Below are 19035 nucleotides of genomic sequence, written 5' to 3' on the forward strand. Positions count from 1 at the left end.
TGCTAACTGGATTGCTCATGCACCATCCCCCGAAGTGACTGAGCATGCTCCAGACCAGAGTTGCAGGGGAAGAGCAGAACTTTTTCTGTAAATGCTCCTCCTGTAAATGCTCCACTGCAATCGCTGTGGCACCAAACACGAGAGCTGAGAACAAGGAAACTGTCTCTCTTGTGCTCTCAGTGCTCCCCCTGCTGGGGCCAGGCCATGTGGAGGAGAAGGTGGAAACCTCCTGACTTGAATGCAGAAGGATGAGGAGCAGAGGTGGGGGGCAGAGGAGGAGAGAGGTTTGCGGGAGCCAGAGGGTGGATAGGGAGTGAGGACAGGAACTGGGTAGTAGAGTTTAGAAGCAGAGGTGGGAGGGGAGGGTTCTGAGGTGGTATACGAGCAAAGAATGGGAGGATGGTGGGGGGTGGATAGGAGCAAAAGGGGAGAAGCTCAGGAGCCAGCAGGTGTGGGAGAAAGAGAACAAGAGCCAGCGGATGGGAGGATGGATGAGAGCAGTAGGGAAGGATGGCAGGAGTGGATGGTTAGCTATAATGGGGAAGGGCAGTTATTCATTAGCAAAGAGTGATGCTGATTGCAGGCTAAGTTGAACAAGTGGAACTTTATTAAATCCTGTGCACTACTCTGTCCATGTGGCTAGGTTGCTTCCAGCAAAATTCCACCCATTTCCTGCCCTTTGGTGTCCTCTCAATAACAGTCCCTCCAGGGAACATGAGCCCTCAGACTCTAGTTCCACTGACCCTGATACATCTTCCCGATTCTACAAACATTGTAATATAAACATTAAAATACATAATTGACACGCAGACCCTGTCCCATGTCCCTTCGGCCAGAGGTCAACACATGGCTGAGTTGGGGGTCTCGTCTTTACTACAGATTCAACTGGTTACATAGTCTTCGAGATACTTTAATCTCCACAACAGGCAAATACACCAGGAGTGACTTATCTCTGTCTGTCACCTGTCTCCAAGTCTAGCAGATTGTCTCTCTGTGGAGTCTTCTCTCTTCCTGTGAGGTTGGCCTCTGGATGGTGCTCTGTATCTCTGTAGGCTCTTGGTGTTGTGTCTGCTGGCTCACTGGAGTGTCAATGGCTCTCCTGGAGTGTCAGTGGCTCTCCTGACTGGTAGTACTTCAGGACAGGGATATCTATTATCATTTATTTCAGTATGTCAAATGCTTGCTGTTGTGAACTTATCCAGTCCCATTTAACATCCTGCCTTGTGAGCTGATGTATGGGTTCCACTACTGAAGCCAGGTGTGGATAGAACTTAGAACATTTATCATTCCGGTAAGAACATAAGAATGCCCATACTGGATCAGACCAATGGTCCATCTAGCCCAGTTTCCTGTCTTCCGACAGTGGCCAGTGCCATATGCTTCAGAAAGAGTGAATAAAACTGGGCAATTTATCAAGTGATCCATCCCCTGTCATCCAGTCACAGCTTCCTGTCAGTCATAGGTTTAGAGACACCCAGAGCGTGGGGTTGCATCCCTGACCATCTTGGCTAATAACCATTGATGGTCTTATCCTCCATGAATTTATCTAATTCTTTTTTGAAGCCAGTTATATTTTTGGCTTTCACAACTTCCTCTGGCAACGAGGTCCACAGGTTGACCGTGAGTTGTATACTTTCTTAAGTTTTTTTTTTTAAACCTGCTGCCTATTAATTTCATTGGGTGACTCCTAGTTCTTGTGTTATGTGAAGTGCTAAATAACACTTCCCTATTCACTCTGTCCACATCATTCATGATTTTATTGATCTCTATCATATCCCCCCTTACTCTTTTTTAAGATGAACAGTCCCAGTCTTTTAATATCTCCTCATAAGTAAGCTGTTTCATATCCCTAATGATTTTTATTGCCCTTCTCTGTACTTTTTCCAATTCAAATATATCTTTTTTGAGATGAAGAGACCAGAACTGCATGCAGTACTCGACGTGTGGGCGTGCCAGGGATTTATATAGTGGCATTATGATATTTTCTGTCTTATTATCTATCCATTTCCTAATGGTTACTAACATTCTATTAGCTTTTTTGATTGATGCTGCACATTGAGCAGATGTTTTTAGAGAACTATCCACAGTGATTCCTTGATCTCTTTCATCTCTTTCTTAAGTGGTAACAGCTAACTAAGATCCCATCATTTTGTATGTATAGTTAGGATTATGTTTTCTAATATGCATTACTTTGCATTTATCAACACTGAATTAAATTTGCCATTTTGTTGCCCAGTTTGTGAGATCCATTTGTAACTCTTCATAGTTGGCTTTTGGACTTAACTATTTTGAGTAATTTTGTATCATCTGCCAATTTAGCCACCTCACTATTTACCCCCCTTTCCAGATCATTTATGAATAGGCTGAAGAGCCCTGGTCCCAGTAAAGATTCTTGGGGACTCTGCTGTTTACCCTTCTCCACTGTGAAAATTTGTTCCTACCCTTTATTCCTATCTTTTGTTTCCTATCTTTTAACCATTTACTGACCCATGAGAAAACCTTCCCTCTTATCCTGTGACTCCTTATTTTGCTTAAGAACCTTGGTGTAGGACCTTGTTAAAGGCTTTCTGAAAGTCCATATACACTACATCCACTGTATCACCTTTGTCCACATGTTTGTTGACCCCCCTCAAAGTATTGTAATGGATCGGTGAGTCATGTTTTCCCTTTATTGTAGCCTTTTTGACTCTTCCCCAATATCGTGCTCATCTATGTGTCCGATAATTCTGTTCTTTACTAAAGTTTCAACCAATTTACCTGGTACTGAAGTTAGGCTTACTGACCTCTAATTGCTATATAGTCTCTAGAGCCATTTAAAAAAAATCAGCGTCACATTAGCTACCCTCCAGTCATTTGGTACAGAGGCTGATTTATGTGATAGGTTACATACCACAGGTAGTAAGTAGTTCTGCAATTTCATATTTGAGTTCCTTCAGAACTCTTGGTCTTGGTGACTTATGATTGTTTAATTATCAATTTGTTCCAAATCCACCTCTATTGACATCTCAGTCTGGGATAGTTCCTCAGATTGTCAACTAAAAAGAATGGCTCAGATGTGGGAATTTCCCTCACATCCTCTCAAATGAGGACCAATGCAAAGAATTAATTTCACTTCTCCGCAACAGCCTTGTCTTCCTTGAGAACTCCTTTAGCACCTTAATTGTCCAATAACCCCACTGACTGTTTTTTTGGCAGGCGTCCTGCTTCTGATGTACTTAAATTTTTTTTTGCTGTTAATTTTTGTGTCTTTGTCTAGTTGCTCTTCAAATTCTTTTTTGGCCTGCCTAATTATACGTTTACACTTGACTTGCCAGAGTTTGTGCTCCTTTCTATTTTCCTCACTAAGATTTGACTTCCAATTTTTAAAGGAAGTCTTCTTTGTCTCTAACCACCTGTTTTACTCTGTTGTTTAGCCACGGTGGTGGGTTTTTTTGGTCCTCTGACTTTTTTAAAATTTGGGATATAATTATAATTTGAGACTCTATTACGGTGTTTAAAAAAGTTTCCATACATCTTGTGGGCATTTCACTCTTGTGACTGTACATTTTAATTTTCATTTAAGTAGCCTCATCATTTTTGTGTAGTTCCCCTTTTTTAAGTTAAATGCTGCTTTTGTGGGTTTCTTTGGTGTTTTCCCCCTACAGGGATGCTAAATTTAATCATTTAATGGTTGCTGTTATCTAGTGATTCAGCTACATTCACCTCTTGGATCAGCTACTGTGCCCCACTTACCAAGAATTGCCTCTTCCCTTGTGGGTTTCAGGACTAGCTGATCCAAGAATTAGTCATTTATGGTGTCTAGAAATTATATCTCTGCATCCCGCCCTGAGGTGACATATCCCCAGTCATTATGGAGATAGCTGAAATCCCCCAGTATTTTTGGGGTTTCTGTTTTTGTATCCTCTCTAATATCCCTGAGTATTTCACAATCCCTGTCACCATTCTAGTCAGGTGGTCAGTAGTATATTCTTACTGCTATACTCTTATTATTGAAGCATGGAATTTCTATCCGTAGAGATTCTATGGTACTGTTTGATTCATTTAAGATTTTTGCTATATTTGAAGCCCATTCACATCCACTGGAGCTGACATGTCTCTGGCTACCTTAATCTTGGAATTTGCTTTCAGTTCCTTTGCTGTGAGTAAATGTCCAATATATGTCAACTCAAGCTAAGTCACATTCTTTTCTGGGTTGTTTTATATTCTTGTCCCTGTATTGCTGTATTGTCTTTCCAGAGCAAGTCATTAAAAGGTGTTTCAGCACTGTAATGTTTTGTCATTGTCTCATTCAGCTTCTGTATCATTGCTTCCTTTGCCTACAGTGAGGATATCATCTGCAATTATTTTTATCCCAGGCAGCCCTTTTAACACTTGGGTGAACCTTGTCTGGAACACCTCAGATGCTGGGCTTATGCCCATCAGCATGCACAGCCATCTGTAGTGACCAAATGGTGTTGCAAAGGTCGCCAGCATGCAGGACTCTTTATCCAGGCTTATGTGCCAAATCCCATTTCTCACATCACAGACTAAAGATTCTGACTTTGGAAGTTCTGGAATGATATCATGTGTACATGTGGGCAATGAATAGCAGCATCTTTTAAATGCCCAGTTCAGTGGCATTGGGTCTGTCATCAATCACTCAGTCTACTGAGGACCAATGTGTCAGACAGAGGGGCCACAGTTGATGGCGTTGCACCAGGCATCATGTAGTGAAGTTCCCAAATTTGGTTCAATTCTGTGACTCCATGAATCTCTGGGGCAGCCCTGCAAGTAGTGCACAGCCTGACCCTACCTGGCACCATCTTGTGTGTTGATGGACAGTTTGAGAGCACAGTGTGCTGGGGCATTTTTGTTCATCCTCATGACCTGGCCAAAGAGCACGCAATGCTGCTTTTGAATATAATGAGTGATTGAAGAAGGCCAGATCTCTGCGAGATTGTGACATTTTGCACAAAGTCAAACCACTTTGTGCTCAGGATTTGTCAGTGGTAGCACATATGGAATGCCTCTAGCTGCTCCAAGTCTGCCTGTAAGGGGGTCTAGGTTTGGGTCAATGTTGATAAATGCAAAGTAATGCACATTGGAGAACATTATCCCAACTACATATATAAAAGGTGGGATCTAAATTAGCTGTTATCACTCAAGAAAGGGATCTTGGAGTCATTGTCGATAGTTCTCTGAAAACATCTACTCAATGTGCAGTGGCATGCAAAAAAGCTAACAGAATGTTAGGAACAATTAGGAATGGGATAAATAATAAAACAGAAAATATCACAATTCCCCTGTATAAATCAATAGTATGCCTACACCTTGAATACTTTATGCAGTTCTGGTCATCCCATCTCAAAAAAGATGCATTAGAATTTGAAAAAGTACAGAGAAGGGCAATAAAAATGATTAGGGATATGAAACAGCTTTCATAGGAGGAGATATTAAAAAGACTGGGACTTTTCAGCTTGAAAAAGAGATGACTGAGGGGATAGGATAGAAGTCTATACAATGGTGAATGCTGTGGAGAGAGTGAATAGGGAAGTGTTATTTACCCCTTCACATAACACAAGAACTAGGAGTCACCAAATGAAATTAATAGGCATCAGGTTTAAAACAAACAAAAGGAAGTACTTTTTCACACAACACCCAGTCAACCCGTGGAACTCATTGCCATAGGACATTGTGAAGGCCAAAACTATAAACGCTTCAAAAAAGAATTAGATAAGTTCATGGAGGATAAGACCATCAATGGCTATTAGCCAAGATGCTCAGAGATGCAACCTCATGCTCTGGGTGTTCCTAGCCTCTGATTGCCAGAAGCTGGAAATTGGTGACAGGGGATGGATCATTCTATGATTACCTATTCTGTTCATGCCTTCTGAAGTACCTGGCATTGGCCACTGTTGGAAGGCAGGATATAGGGCTTCATGGACCATTGGTCTGACCTAGTATGGCAATTCTTATGGTCTTTTGTTTCTGACCCATAGAGAAATACTGGTAATCCCCCAGATTTGGAGGATGGGGCTTTAATTCTGTGACTTCTTCACAAGCAAGAGGTAGTCTTGGTCGGTCAGTGTAGTGATGGTAGGTGAACACTTCTTGACCAGCCTTGATTCTGATGTGTGGAGCAGCAAGTCCTAATATCCAGTTGATACTGCAAGTCAGGGCGAGAATGGATCCCTGCTGAACACTGAGGTGGTGTAGAAACACTGTGAAACCCATGAACCAATGAGCACTCTCGCACTGGCCCCAGATTTAGTAGAGCATCTGGAACACCACTTCCTTTTATTCCGAGCTAAAGTGCCAACCTGTTGACTGAATTGAAAACTGCTTTGATGTTGATATATGCCAAGTGAAACGGGCAGTTAAATTCTTGGTGCAGCTCAGTCAGAAGCTGGAGGGTAAGGATAATATCCACAGTCAACCATCCAACAGTGAAACCTGATTGCTAGGGACAATGATGTCTGTTAAGGAGTGGTTGCATCTCACCAAGCAGAATATGACCCTTTCCAGGGACTAATAATAATGAGATTGGCCTATAGTTGTCACACTCAGTGAGAGATCCTTTGACTTTGTACAGGGACACTATGATGCTGTCTTTCCATTCTGCTGGTACTTTGCCTGATGCCCATTCTTTTAAGAACAGTTGATTCAGGACAGTGCTCACTGGTTCCTGTGCATCTTTGAGTGGCTTGGGTGGAACACCATCAGGTCCAGCAGCATGTCCACGAGTGACAGAGGATCAAATCACATAGCTCTGGACAGTTGTCATCAGATATGTGGTTCAGCACATGTACATAATGTGTTTTCCATCTGTCCAGGATCTCGTGCGTTGGCGAGCAGGGTGAGCTGTCTGGTTTCATGATGGGGATATTAGAAGGCTATCTATGGCTGTCAGCTAGGTGGCTCTGTAAAGCAGGACACTGATTAGGCTTCATCAGCCAGGGACTGATCTCATGGTCACATTTTGCCATGGTTAGAAAATGCCTTTCAGCTATTTACATTCTTGGACATCTCCAAGAATGTAAATGGCTGTGTGCTTCTGCCTTTTTTGTTAATATATCAAAGGCCTCTGTAGAAAGTTAAGGTTTCTTGTATGACAGTCAGCTTCAGATGGTTCCAGTGGCGGCATGTGATATACCATTACATATACCACTCCAGGTGATTCACACGTTGTCCGAGAAGTACTGAGGTTACATATGTGACTCTTGACGGCCTGTGTTTATTTTACTGCTTCAACAGCATCCTTGGATAGACACGGGACATTATACTGTTGGTGGACATCTGGCTTGCGAGAAGTTGGAAAATGCAATGAGAGTCTATGGTCAGAGTTTGCTGGTGCTTCTGTGCCGCTGAGGCTTGGTGAGATTTCACAATGGAGAGATTTCTGACAAGGATGTGGGCAGTTTCCTTCATGGCATGTCCATTGTTTGAAATCCAGGACCAGTGATAGTTGTAAAGCCGCCTAAACTAGGAGGCCCTAACAGATAAGCCCACAGTGGCACACCAGAAGCTGGGTGGTGGCATCATTTGGGGATCCTTAACCAAAGGGACCTATCTCAGTTTTAAACCCAGTCATGGCATTGAGATCCCTGAGCACTAGCAAAGTGTGATGTGGTAGAGTTGACTGGATTTTTGCTGCTAGCTGGTGGTGGAATGCAAACTTTCCACAATGACAGATAAATGTCCACAATGATGTTAGAGCCAAACATAGAGTAAGCGAGGAGAGATGGGGTTTCATATAGCTAAATCTGTGTTAGAGATTGTCTAATAGCAAGTGCGCACCTTGAGTTTGGTGTGGACCACCAAAGTGAAGGAAGGGTGCTCCTTCTGCAGTAAGTTTGTCATTCTGTGGCAGATGGGACTCCGTGATGCTGATGAATATGATCTTGTAACAAGTGAGTTTTTTGACGAGCTGTTTTGTACCTGGTGCTGGTCACTGCTGTCATGTTCCATATGGTGACACACAGTATGAGCCTCTAAGGTCTGGTTTGGACTTCCAGGAAGTTGGGCTCATTGGGCCTGCACCTTCCCTAAGCTGGGTTTTGGTTGCACGTATCTTGTGCGTGCAGAACATGCTCCTCTTCCTGGAGTTGGTAACAGTACGGGCTATAACCCAGTCTGTTGTGGCTGGTTGACCCTTTGTTTCACTCTGCCTCCTTGGGACCAGAGTTGTAGAAGGGTTTTGTTTTTGGGACACCATCTCCCTTCCCAGGAACTCTTCTGCTAGATGTTGTTGGTTCCTGCTGGTGTGGATAACCATTATGAAGATCAAACTTTTCTTCCTCCCTATGCGGTCCATGCGTTGATAGTTGGGGCTCATCCACCTTCACCACTTTTGGAAAACTTGGCCCTTGTCTGCTGGGTCTGTCATTGGCATCTGCTCATTACCTTGAGCAGGGGCCCTTATGAAATACGACAGACTGGGGCCAGTCAGATCCAAGTCTTGTGTGGGCAGGGACAACCACACTGTGTAGTAAAGCAGCTTACTATTTGCTTTACTTTTATTTTGCTACTATTTGTTACTCATGTGTGCCTGTGCAGATGCATAATTTGCTCATGGCTTCTTTATCACCACCAGGCTTCATTCACAGGCAGTTCTGGTCTCAACAGTTGTTATGATTATGATACCCCGGCTCTGTAGACTTTCAAGCTCCTTGTATGCTGGATTACATAGTGCCACTGGAATTTTCTTTCGTGGTAGGTATGCAGGATTTAATTTTAAAAACAAAATAATTTTGTACTCAGAGCAGGGTTTAAATGGTGTGCAGTAAATAACACATGGGACAACACATGGAATGAGGAGGATATAAAGAAATATTGAATAACTATCCATTCATAAGTTAGGCAGGGTCATGCAGAAAACCTTAATTCTCTAATTTCTTAACTTTCAAGTGCTTGATTTTTGAGTACCACCTTAACATTCTTTTAATGTGTTTTTATGTCATTATTTTTATAGCAAAAAAATATGTGCTTAGCACTTTGCATAGACATCCCTACCCCAAAGAACCTATGGGGTAAGGCCCTGATCCTGGACTGCAAGCATACTCACAGGCATCAAGTTACTTGTAGAGGAGTTTGTTGGGTCAAGACCGAAGTAGACAAAAATACAGATGAATTATGGGCAAATTAGAAAGTAATGTCATTACAAAGTAGATGGAGCCCCTCCAGGCTCTTACTCTTATAAGTATCCCTTACACACACTAGTAGTCCCACTACAGTCAATGAGACCACCATGAGGATTTGGTGAATTATTTTTTAAAGCAGAAAACAGATTACATGCAAATTACTTTTATTTCTATTTAGGTCCAACCCACAATTGCTTTTGTGCTTGATCCTAGTTAAATTAATGTAGAATCTGGGTCTTAGTGTAACTATCAAACAGCTTACAAGAACATGTATAATAATTATACATTCTTGTTCAATCTAACCTATGTAGTTAATAAAGTACTGTGATTTTTCAGCATTGCAAAATGTAGTGGTAACAATTTTATTTATGATAAAGAAACAGATCTCATCTTTTTCCATACAGTAAATACTCATTAGTAGCAACATATTGGTGGCCTTTTGCTATGTTACTCCTAAGCGGCTGTTGCTGTTACGGTGAATGTTGACAATTCAACATTCCCCGTAACATTTCCCCTGGGAAAGTAGTCCCAGGGGAAATGTTACTCGTAAGCGATGGTTTCTCTTACAAGGTGTTGCTGCAAACAAGTGTCTACTATGTTAGATATTTCTGTGGACCCCATTGCCATGGTATTTGAGCACCTAACAATCTTTAATGTGTTGATCCTCACAACACTCCTGTGAGGTAGGGAAGTTCTGCAACCCCATTTTATGGATGGGGAACTGATACACAAAGAGGCTAAGGTCCAGATCTTCAAAGCTATTTAGGCTCCCAACTTCTGTGGAAGTTAGGATACTAAATACCTCTGAAGAACTGGGCATAAATGACTTGCCCAAGATCACTGTTATGAATCAGGGACTTGAACCCAGGTCTCTAATCACTGGACTGACTAATCTCCTTATCTAATGTTGTTTTATCCCTTGTTATGGGTTTTTGTCTCACACTGTATCCTATGTTTGGCTGTTGTTAAATTGAGAGTGATGTTTTCACAGACCTGGCTGGCTGACCCAGTCAAATGTGCCAGTAAAACAGTTATGTAGAATTGTATATAAAGGTTTAATGACACAAAACACTGTTTATTAGAAAGCTAATTGTGATAAAATTCATTAGATACAACATAGGGCTTCAAGTTTTGCATTGGGATCTTTGAGACTACATTTGCTTTATCCAGCAACTTAACTTTTTCCTAAACTTTGTGGGTAGGATACTGGAGATATGTAGAGTGCTGTTTTAACTTTGGAAGGAAACAATATCAGAAAATAGTGACTTACAGAAGCTCAGATGATGGTCTCTATTATTTCAGGTTGTGATTATGAATTCTGTTTCCTTATATTAATCATTAGGTTACATTGTTACCTGTTTTACATTACTTTACAAAATGACAACCACATCTGGGTGATTATGCTCTGTAAGTTTGTAATAATGGCACAAAGACAAATTTAAAGCTACACCCACTCTAAGAACCTGCAGGGCTAGAACCTGGGATTAGGGGGCTTCTAGGCTGCTGCTGCCTCCACATCACCACTGGAGACTTAGGCTGGGTTCTTTTTGGAGGACCCTGTGAGGCTGGGCTTGGCACGAAGTACCGCCCAGCAGGATCTGAGTGGCGGCCCCTCAGAGCCCATTGATTGGCCAGTACAAGTACTTCAACCTGGAAGCCAGGAAGGGGAGTGGTCTGAATAACAACCTAGACTGCCTGCTTGCCTGCATTTCCTCCAGACCGGGCTCGTGATGGACCCTAGACTCTGACTTTCGACCCTGGTTTGTCCTTGACTTTGCTCTTTGACTGCTGTCTGTAATCTGGTGCCTGACCCCGATTTCCTGGTAACTTGACCCTGCCTGCTTGCCTCCTGAGGCCTGACACTCAGTTTGCCCTCTGGCCTTTCCCAGACACTGACCTCCCGGTAACCTGGTCATGTCTGCCTCCTGATACCTGAACCTTTCTCTGTCCTCTGGCTGGTCTTGGACTCTGACCTCCCAGTACCTGACTTGGCCTGACTCTCTCAACTTCTGCTCTGACCACTAGATGTGACCACCCTCATTCTGGTTGTGACACCAACATTGACTTTTTTTTTTAAATCAGCAACTGAGTACCCAAAATAAAAAGATGCTGAGGCAAAGCAGAGTTCATAGGTACAGCACATCTCTGCAAGGAAAAGCCCAGGTTTGATGTCTGCTTGTATTCCTTTTGGATAATTTAACTGGTACAGGAAATATTTATGTAAAGTAATCAGGAGCAAAGAGCAACCCTGGTTCCTGCCCCACTGAAGCCAGAGCCAAAGATCCCATTGACTTCTTTGGGCCCAGAGTAGAGCTGCTAAAACCATTTCAAAATCTGACATTTTTCATTGAAATTATCAATTTCTGTCCTCCTCGGCTATCACCCTCTCCCTGGAAAAAAAAAGGAAAAAGAAAGAAACGTGGATAAAATTTTCACAATTGTTTTTGCAGAATGTTGATCTTTTTTGCAACCAGCTGTAGCATAGAGCAAATGAAAGGCTCATGTGTGCCTTACAGGCTCTACTAGGAATGGTACAGTGCGATAGTCAACTCCACACCAGCAGAAGCTGCAGAAGGGGTTGGGTACCTCAGGGAGAGGGAACATAGCTATTGCTATAGCCATAAAGGAATGGAACATGCACTTCTTCCCATTGTTGACCAGATCTGTTGGCCATTGAGGAAGGAGAGTCTTCACTAAAAAGGTAAATTATGAGCCAGATACTTAACACAATTAATATTAACAGCAAGAGGGAAGAAACACATTCCAAAATAGTGAGAGAACAGATTAAAGAATATTTAGATAAGTTAGATGTATTCAAGTCATCAGGGCTTGATAAAATTCATCCTAAGGTACTTAAGGAACTGGCTGAAGCAATCTCTGAATTGTTAACAATTACCTTTGAGAACTTGTGGAGGATGGGTTAGGTCCCAGAGGACTGGAGAAGGGAAAACATAGTACCTATCTTTAAAAGGGGGAACAAAGAGGACCCAGGGAATTATAGATCAGTCAGCCTAACTTTTGATACCTGGAAAGATACTGGAACAAATTTATTTAAACAATCGGTTTGTAAGCATCTAGAGGATAATTGAAAGGTATGTAATAGCCAACATGGATTTGTTAAGAACAAATCATGCTAAACCAACCTCATTTCCTTCTTTGGTAGGGTTACTGGCTTAGTGGCTGGGGGGAAGCTGTAGACATGATATATCTTGATCTTAGTAAGGCTTTTGACACAGTCCCACATGACATTCTCAGAAGCAAACTAGGAAAATGTGGTCTCGATGAAATTACTATCAGGTTGGTGCAAAAGTGGTTGAAAGACTACTCAAAGAATAGTTATCAATGGTTCACTGTCAAACTGGGTGGATATATCTAGTGGGATCCTGAAGGGTCTGTCCTGGGTCCAGTATTGTTCAATATTTTCATGAATGACTTGGATAATGAAGTAGAGAGCATTCTTATAAAATTTGTGGATGACACCAAGCTGGAAGGAGTTGCAAGCTCTTTGGAGGACAGGATTAGAATTCAAAATGGCCTTAACAAATTGGATAATTGGTCTGAAATCAACCAGATGAAATTAAATAAAGACAAATACTACACTTCGGAAGAAAAGACTCTAATGTACAACTGAAAAAGGGGGAATAACTGGATAGGCAGTGGTACTGCTGAAGAGGATCAGGGGATTATAGTGGATCACAAACTGAATATGGGTCAACAGTGTGATGCAGTTGTGAAAAAGGTGCATAAACAGGAGTGATGGGTGAATTAACAGGAGTGGGGTATGTGAGACATGGGAACTAATTGTTCTAATCTCCTTGGCACTGATGAGTCCTCATCTGGAGTACTGTGTCTACTTTTGGGTGCAGCACTTTAAGAAAGATGTAGACAAATTGGAAAAAGTCCGGAGGAGAGTAACAAAAACAACAAAAGGTTTAGAAAACCTGACCTGTGACGAAAGATCAAGAAAACTGGACATGTTTAGTGTTGAGAAAAGAAAGCAGAGGGGGGACCTGATAAGTCTGTGATGGGTGATATAAATCTCGCACTAAAACTGAAGGGGTTAAAGAGCAACCCTGGACCCAGATGATCCTGCCCAGCCACACTTGCAGCGCATGCTGCAGATGGAGGTGGAACTTGGAAGGGAAGTCAGACAATTCAGAAAGAGACTGACAAGGCAGGGAGAGGAGCCTGCCCTGATTGCTCCTGAGAAGGGATGCTGCAGAAGCCTCTCTTGGAAAAGAGACTCTACCTGTTGGGCCCAGACAGACTGAAGGTGCAGTTAGTACTTTTTTCTATTACCTTTTTGCTACAGACTGCAAAACTTGGACAATACAGTCGGTCGAAGGAAGTGGCCAAAGGAGGGGCGCTCCTGAGTACTGGACCTTTGATAACCTGACCCGAGCTCCCCTACCAACCCTGCTCCACACTAAAAAGGGACTGACCCCTAACCACTAGGCCACACTTCCAGCAACTGCCAGCATCACACTGTCTTCAAATAGGCTAAGGGTTGTTATAAAGTAGACAGTGATCAATTGTTTTCCATGTCCAGCAAAGTAGTAAGAAGGACAAGAAGTAATGGGCTTAATCTGCAGCAAGGGAGATCTAGGTTAGATATTAGGAAAAACTTACCAACTATAAGGATAGTTAAGCACTGGAATAGGCTTGCAAGGGAGGTTTTGGAATCCGCATCTTTGGAGGTTTTTAGACAAAGGTTAGCCAAAGACTTTTCAGGGATGATCTAGGTATACATGATCCTGCCTCACTGTGGGAGGCTGACCTCTTGAGGTCCCTTGCAGCCCTACATTTCTATGATTTTATAGCAGCTCATCCTCCCCCTTGTCAGTTTTTGGGTTAGCTAGCACCACTAGCCTTACACAGCCGTTGCCTAGAGGAGACTTTGATCCCTTGTTTTGGGATGTTGAAGAAGTAGGCTCCTTGTCTCTTCTGACTCCATGTGCATCTTTGTAGGAGCTGGACACAGTGTAGTCCTAAATTAGAAAGGGTATTTGTTGAAGAAATTACTGTTCCACTTTGGTTATCCATGCAGGCAAACAGCTGAGATATTTTTTACTGAACACATCAGTATCTGAATTGTATAAGAAGTATGAACAGCTTTAACTTGCTTATTGCATTCTGGAAATGGAGGCCTGGAGCAGTCATAGACGGGCTTCAGGGATGTTAATTGTTTGTGTACATGAACGAGCTTATAAATGGTTGTTTTTGCAATCTTATTTTGCTCATTGAGGATAGCTATGTGAGTGCCAGAGAAAAGGAGGAAGAATGAATTATATTTTTTGTACCCACTCTATTAATGCTTTCAGGGCTTGATATAATATGCCTTTAACAAACCATGAACTTCTCTCCTACTGAGCCACTGCATCCTGCCTACATTCAAAGTAAGCAGGGAACCATTATACTAATCCACTGTACCATCGTATCTCTAGCAAACACATGTAAGTGATTGCTTTGAATATTTATTTTGATGCAAGGAGTGTTGAGTCTTTTATTTGGCAATGCATACAGCTAGGAGATTGACTTTCTCAACTTTAAGAATGGTATAGCTATAGCGGTAACATTTGGCTTTGTGAGCCTAGAACACCCCAACAACCTCAGAGTGGTTCACCTCTGCAATTAGGATGGTTTTAAAAACATGAAAGTGAACTGATTTTTTTGTTTTGTTTTGTTTTTAATCAGGTGCGATTGTATGCAAGACCTGATGCAATCAGAAGAGGATCAGGGGACTATGCTCTAAATATTACAAGGAGACTCATTGAGTTTTATGAAGACTACTTTAAAGTGCCCTATTCCCTACCAAAATTAGGTAAGACTTTTCCGAGATCGCTGTTTGTCCAAGGGAACTCTATTCTAGAGATTAGAAAATAAGGTTGTTTTTACTGGTAGATTTCAATGTGAAGAATTTGGGGGTTAAGTTAGAAGGGACATTGAACAGGAAATTTTTAAATTCTTCTAAAGAGAAGAAGCCAATTTTTCACCTCTTCCTCATCTTGCCTTTAGGTGCAGCTACTAAACAACAATTGAATCTATTAGGCATTGAGACTCTAGAGAATAGAAGCTTTGCTAATGAGTTCCTGCTTTCCTGATGCTCAGCATGTTGGGCCTCACTATCATTAGATAGCCCTCGGGTTATGTTTATTCAGTCATATGTACATCTTGATTGCTCAGCTGCAGAAGGGGAATAGAATTGAAAATAACAGTGGAAATGGGAAATTTACAACATTTAAAGAAAATATTTGTTGATTAGTGTAGGTTCTTAATGATGATTAATATATGCTTGACAATATTGCTGCTTATTGAAGAGAATTGTTGTGAGCTTATTTTACTGTTCAAGTGACCCAATTGTAAATGCTATCAATTTTTTTTCACATTTTCCTTCCCTTCCCTTCCCCCACCTCTCTCACTCCCTTGAATATTTCACACTATATTATTACATACTCCCTCCTTAAGAGTACGTTTGATCAGGATCCAGAAAAATTTATTGCTCAGCAACAAGAAGAAAGCTTGTATTTGATCTGAAGTGTTAGAGTTTGAACCACAGGTGTTCGTTCCAGGAGCTCAGGCCCTATTTCATTAAAGCACAAGCCTGCTGGGTAGCTTTATTAGTCTTACAACTAATGGTGTAGTAGATAGATAAAGTAATTAGTATTGTTTGAAGTGGGTGTTGCATGCATTTTAAATAAGAATGATGTGACTTTTTTGTCCTTTTTTAATGATGGGTTGCAAGCAGTGCTCTGTTAGAGGCATGGATGCTTACAACCATGGAACGCTCCTCAAACTGCAGGTTACTGTTTGTATGTACTTTCATACCTGACTTTAGTATTGCCCACCCAAGGAATTGTGGCACTAAGGTCTGATATAAATATTTTTGTGGGACATTGCTCAACCTCAGCTGGAGTAGTCAGAAACTTCTCCACATGACATGATAATGAATAAATCATGATTGCTTGACACTGGAAGTTCCAGACTCACTGGTGCCAAGTCGTTAAAAGAAAAAATGGATATCTTTCTTCCCTTTGAAAATTTATAATTAGCAAAGAGACTCAGATTATTATTTTAGGTAGTTAAAAATCTGGAAATAGTAGGTAGAGAATGTGTCTACTTCTGTGCATCTTTAACAATTAAAACGTATAGCCTTTCATCTCAGTATGTTTTGCATGTTGTTGTTGCTACACAGTGGAATATTGTGTTAAAATACTTCAGAGGATTGAATGCCTTCCAGATTAGTCTATTTATGGGATTACACTATAAAATACTATAGTGAATTTGTAGTTTTTCTACTATAAATTATATTAAAATTTAATTTTAAAATTTAATACTATTAGGTTTGTCATGTATGAAGACTTTGTTATGATGTAGTAATGCTATAGAAACTATGATAAGATGAGTTTATAGAATGAAAAACATAAAAGTATCGTACATACTGCCTATAATGTACAGTTTGTTTAGTATAAGTATGCTGGGGAAAATGTCAAAAGTGCCTTTGTGACTTACAAAGGTAAGTCTCCTTGGTTTGGATTCCTAAGGCTTGGTCTACACTTACCCCCCCAAGTCGAAGTAAGGTACGCAAATTCAGCTACGTGAATAACGTAGCTGAATTCGACATACCTTACTTCGAACTTACCGCGGTTCAGACGCGGTCCACACGCGGCAGGCAGGCTCCCCCGTCGACTCCGCGGTACTCCTCTCGTCTAGCTGGAGTACCGCAGTCGACGGCGAGCGCTTCCTGGTTCGATTTATCGCGTCCACACCAGACGCGATAAATCGAACCCGGAACTTCGATTGCCAGCCGTCGAACTACCGCGGTAGTGTAGACATACCCTAAGGCTTGGTCTACACTTACCCCCCAAGTCGAAGTAAGATACGCAAATTCAGCTACGTGAATAACGTAGCTGAATTCGACATACCTTACTTCGAACTTACCGCGGTTCAGACGCGGTCCACACGCGGCAGGCAGGCTCCCCGTCGACTCCGCGGTACTCCTCTCGTCTAGCTGGAGTACCGCAGTCGACGGCGAGCACTTCCTGGTTCGATTTATCGCGTCCACACCAGACGCGATAAATCGAACCCGGAACTTCGATTGCCAGCCGTCGAACTACCGCGGTAGTGTAGACATACCCTAAGTCACTTTTGCATTTTTGAAATGTTGCCCGCTATGTGTCTTCCAGTTCAGCAAAGTTGTTAAGCAGATGCTTAACTTTAAACATGTGGGTAATGCCATTGATTTCAGATGAAAAAGGCTGCTGCCTTTTGAAAATTTGAGGAAGGATGGGAATAAAAATGTGTGAATTGGAGCTCAACAGGAACCCTAGGGCAGGAACCCCTAGCATGTCTTCACTAGCAACGTTAAAGTGCTGCCGTGGCAGCGCTTTAACTTGGCTGTGTAGTCGCGGCAGCTCTCCCAGGGCTATAAAAAACCCACCTCCACGAGGGGAGTAGCTGCCAGCGCTGTCTACACTGGCACTTTACAGTGCTGAAACTTGAAGTGCTCAGGGGGGTGTTTTTTCACACCCCTGAGTGAGAAAGTTGCAGTGCTGTAAAGTATCAATGTAGACAGGGCCGGCTCCAGGCACCAGCAGGTGCTTGGGGCGGCCACTCCGGAGCGGGGCGGCACGTCCAGCTATTTGGCGGCAATTCGGCGGATGGTCCCTCACTCCCGCTCGGAGCAAAGGACCTCCCGCCGAATTGCCGCCGCAGATCGCGATTGCGGCTTTTTTTTTGTTTTTTGTTTGCGCCGCTTGGGGCGGCAAAAACCCTGGAGCCGGCCTTGAGTATAGACAAGTGAGTGGAAGAACCAAAGTATAAGAGCTGTTATGCAATGGGACCAGCTGTGAGGAAAACCCCAGAGAGTTTTTCAGAGATGCAACTGAGAAGAGATGCCAGAGAAAAGACTGCATTAGATGTGTCTGTGGAAGGAGTGAAAGGTAGGTGTATTAGGGAGAATGTGGTTGTAAGAGAAAACTGTTGTGCTATCAGAAGTGAGGAAGAAGTTTATCTCAGAGTCTAGTTTACTTCACTCAATAAACTATTATTGCCTCCACTACAAATGCTCATAGACTCCAGTTAGAACTGGTTGAAAAGTGCCAATTACTTTATGTGGGAGTTTTTATTTTTAAAGAAATTTACTGCAAAACAATTTTTTCAAATGAAAAACCGAAACAGATTTTTTTAGATGTTTTCAGGGGGCAAAAATCAGTTTTTGCAGAACATTTTCATTTTTTGCACATTGAAAATTTTTACTGACTAAAAATTTGTTAATCAAAAAAAATGTTTGGTGAAAAGTTTCAATTTTTGGTTTTAGGTTTTTTTTTCAGTGACACTTTTGGTAGAAATTTGAAGTTTTCCATGAAAATAATTATTTTGGCTGAAACCAATATGTTGTTTAAAATGTTTTGATAATATTTTGACTAACTTTAGCTACAGCTTAACTTGTTTTCAGTGTAATATGATACAAAATTACTTACTGGAAGACCAGTTATGGTATTGTTGTCAAGTGTTTTGCATGTTTCCTTTCATTCTCCTGTGCCATTGCGTGCTCTCTCTCTCTCTCTCTCTCTCTCTGTGTGTGTGTGTGTTCAGCTTTTGTGTTGTTTTCACATTTCAGAGTCTCATCACTTTTATGGAAGTGATGATGTAAGTCAGCTGGCCCACTGCTGTTCTGTAGTATGGTCTTCTGTATGCATTATTGCTGTCTTCTATGTGTTGTCATCAGACTGCCCTAAGCTTCTGTGCCGGTTAGGCATGGGCTTTGATTTGTGCATTCCAAACTGGCTCCAGTTATCTGAGCTTGCCTCAGAGTGGGCTAAGGTTCTTCATATGGACCAGTGTGGCTTGCTACTGTGGTTGTGTGATTTGTTTTTGACTGTGCTTTTAACTGTTGCCTGTACACAAGGACAATTGT

At 41.9% G+C, this 19035-nt stretch overlaps 1 protein-coding gene across 1 annotated transcript in view; it reads left to right on the forward strand.

The window, feature by feature from the left end:
• TRHDE (thyrotropin releasing hormone degrading enzyme) overlaps window positions 1-19035 on the forward strand; it is a 305481-nt gene that overhangs the window by 41210 nt on the left and 245236 nt on the right. Inside the window, exon 3 of the mRNA XM_065423079.1 lies at window positions 14814-14940. Coding sequence (XP_065279151.1) covers window positions 14814-14940 — 127 coding nt within the window. The remainder of the gene's footprint in view (window positions 1-14813; window positions 14941-19035) is intronic.

The sequence above is a fragment of the Emys orbicularis genome, chromosome 1, assembly GCF_028017835.1.
Source record: "Emys orbicularis isolate rEmyOrb1 chromosome 1, rEmyOrb1.hap1, whole genome shotgun sequence".
Classification (NCBI taxonomy): domain Eukaryota; kingdom Metazoa; phylum Chordata; order Testudines; family Emydidae; genus Emys; species Emys orbicularis.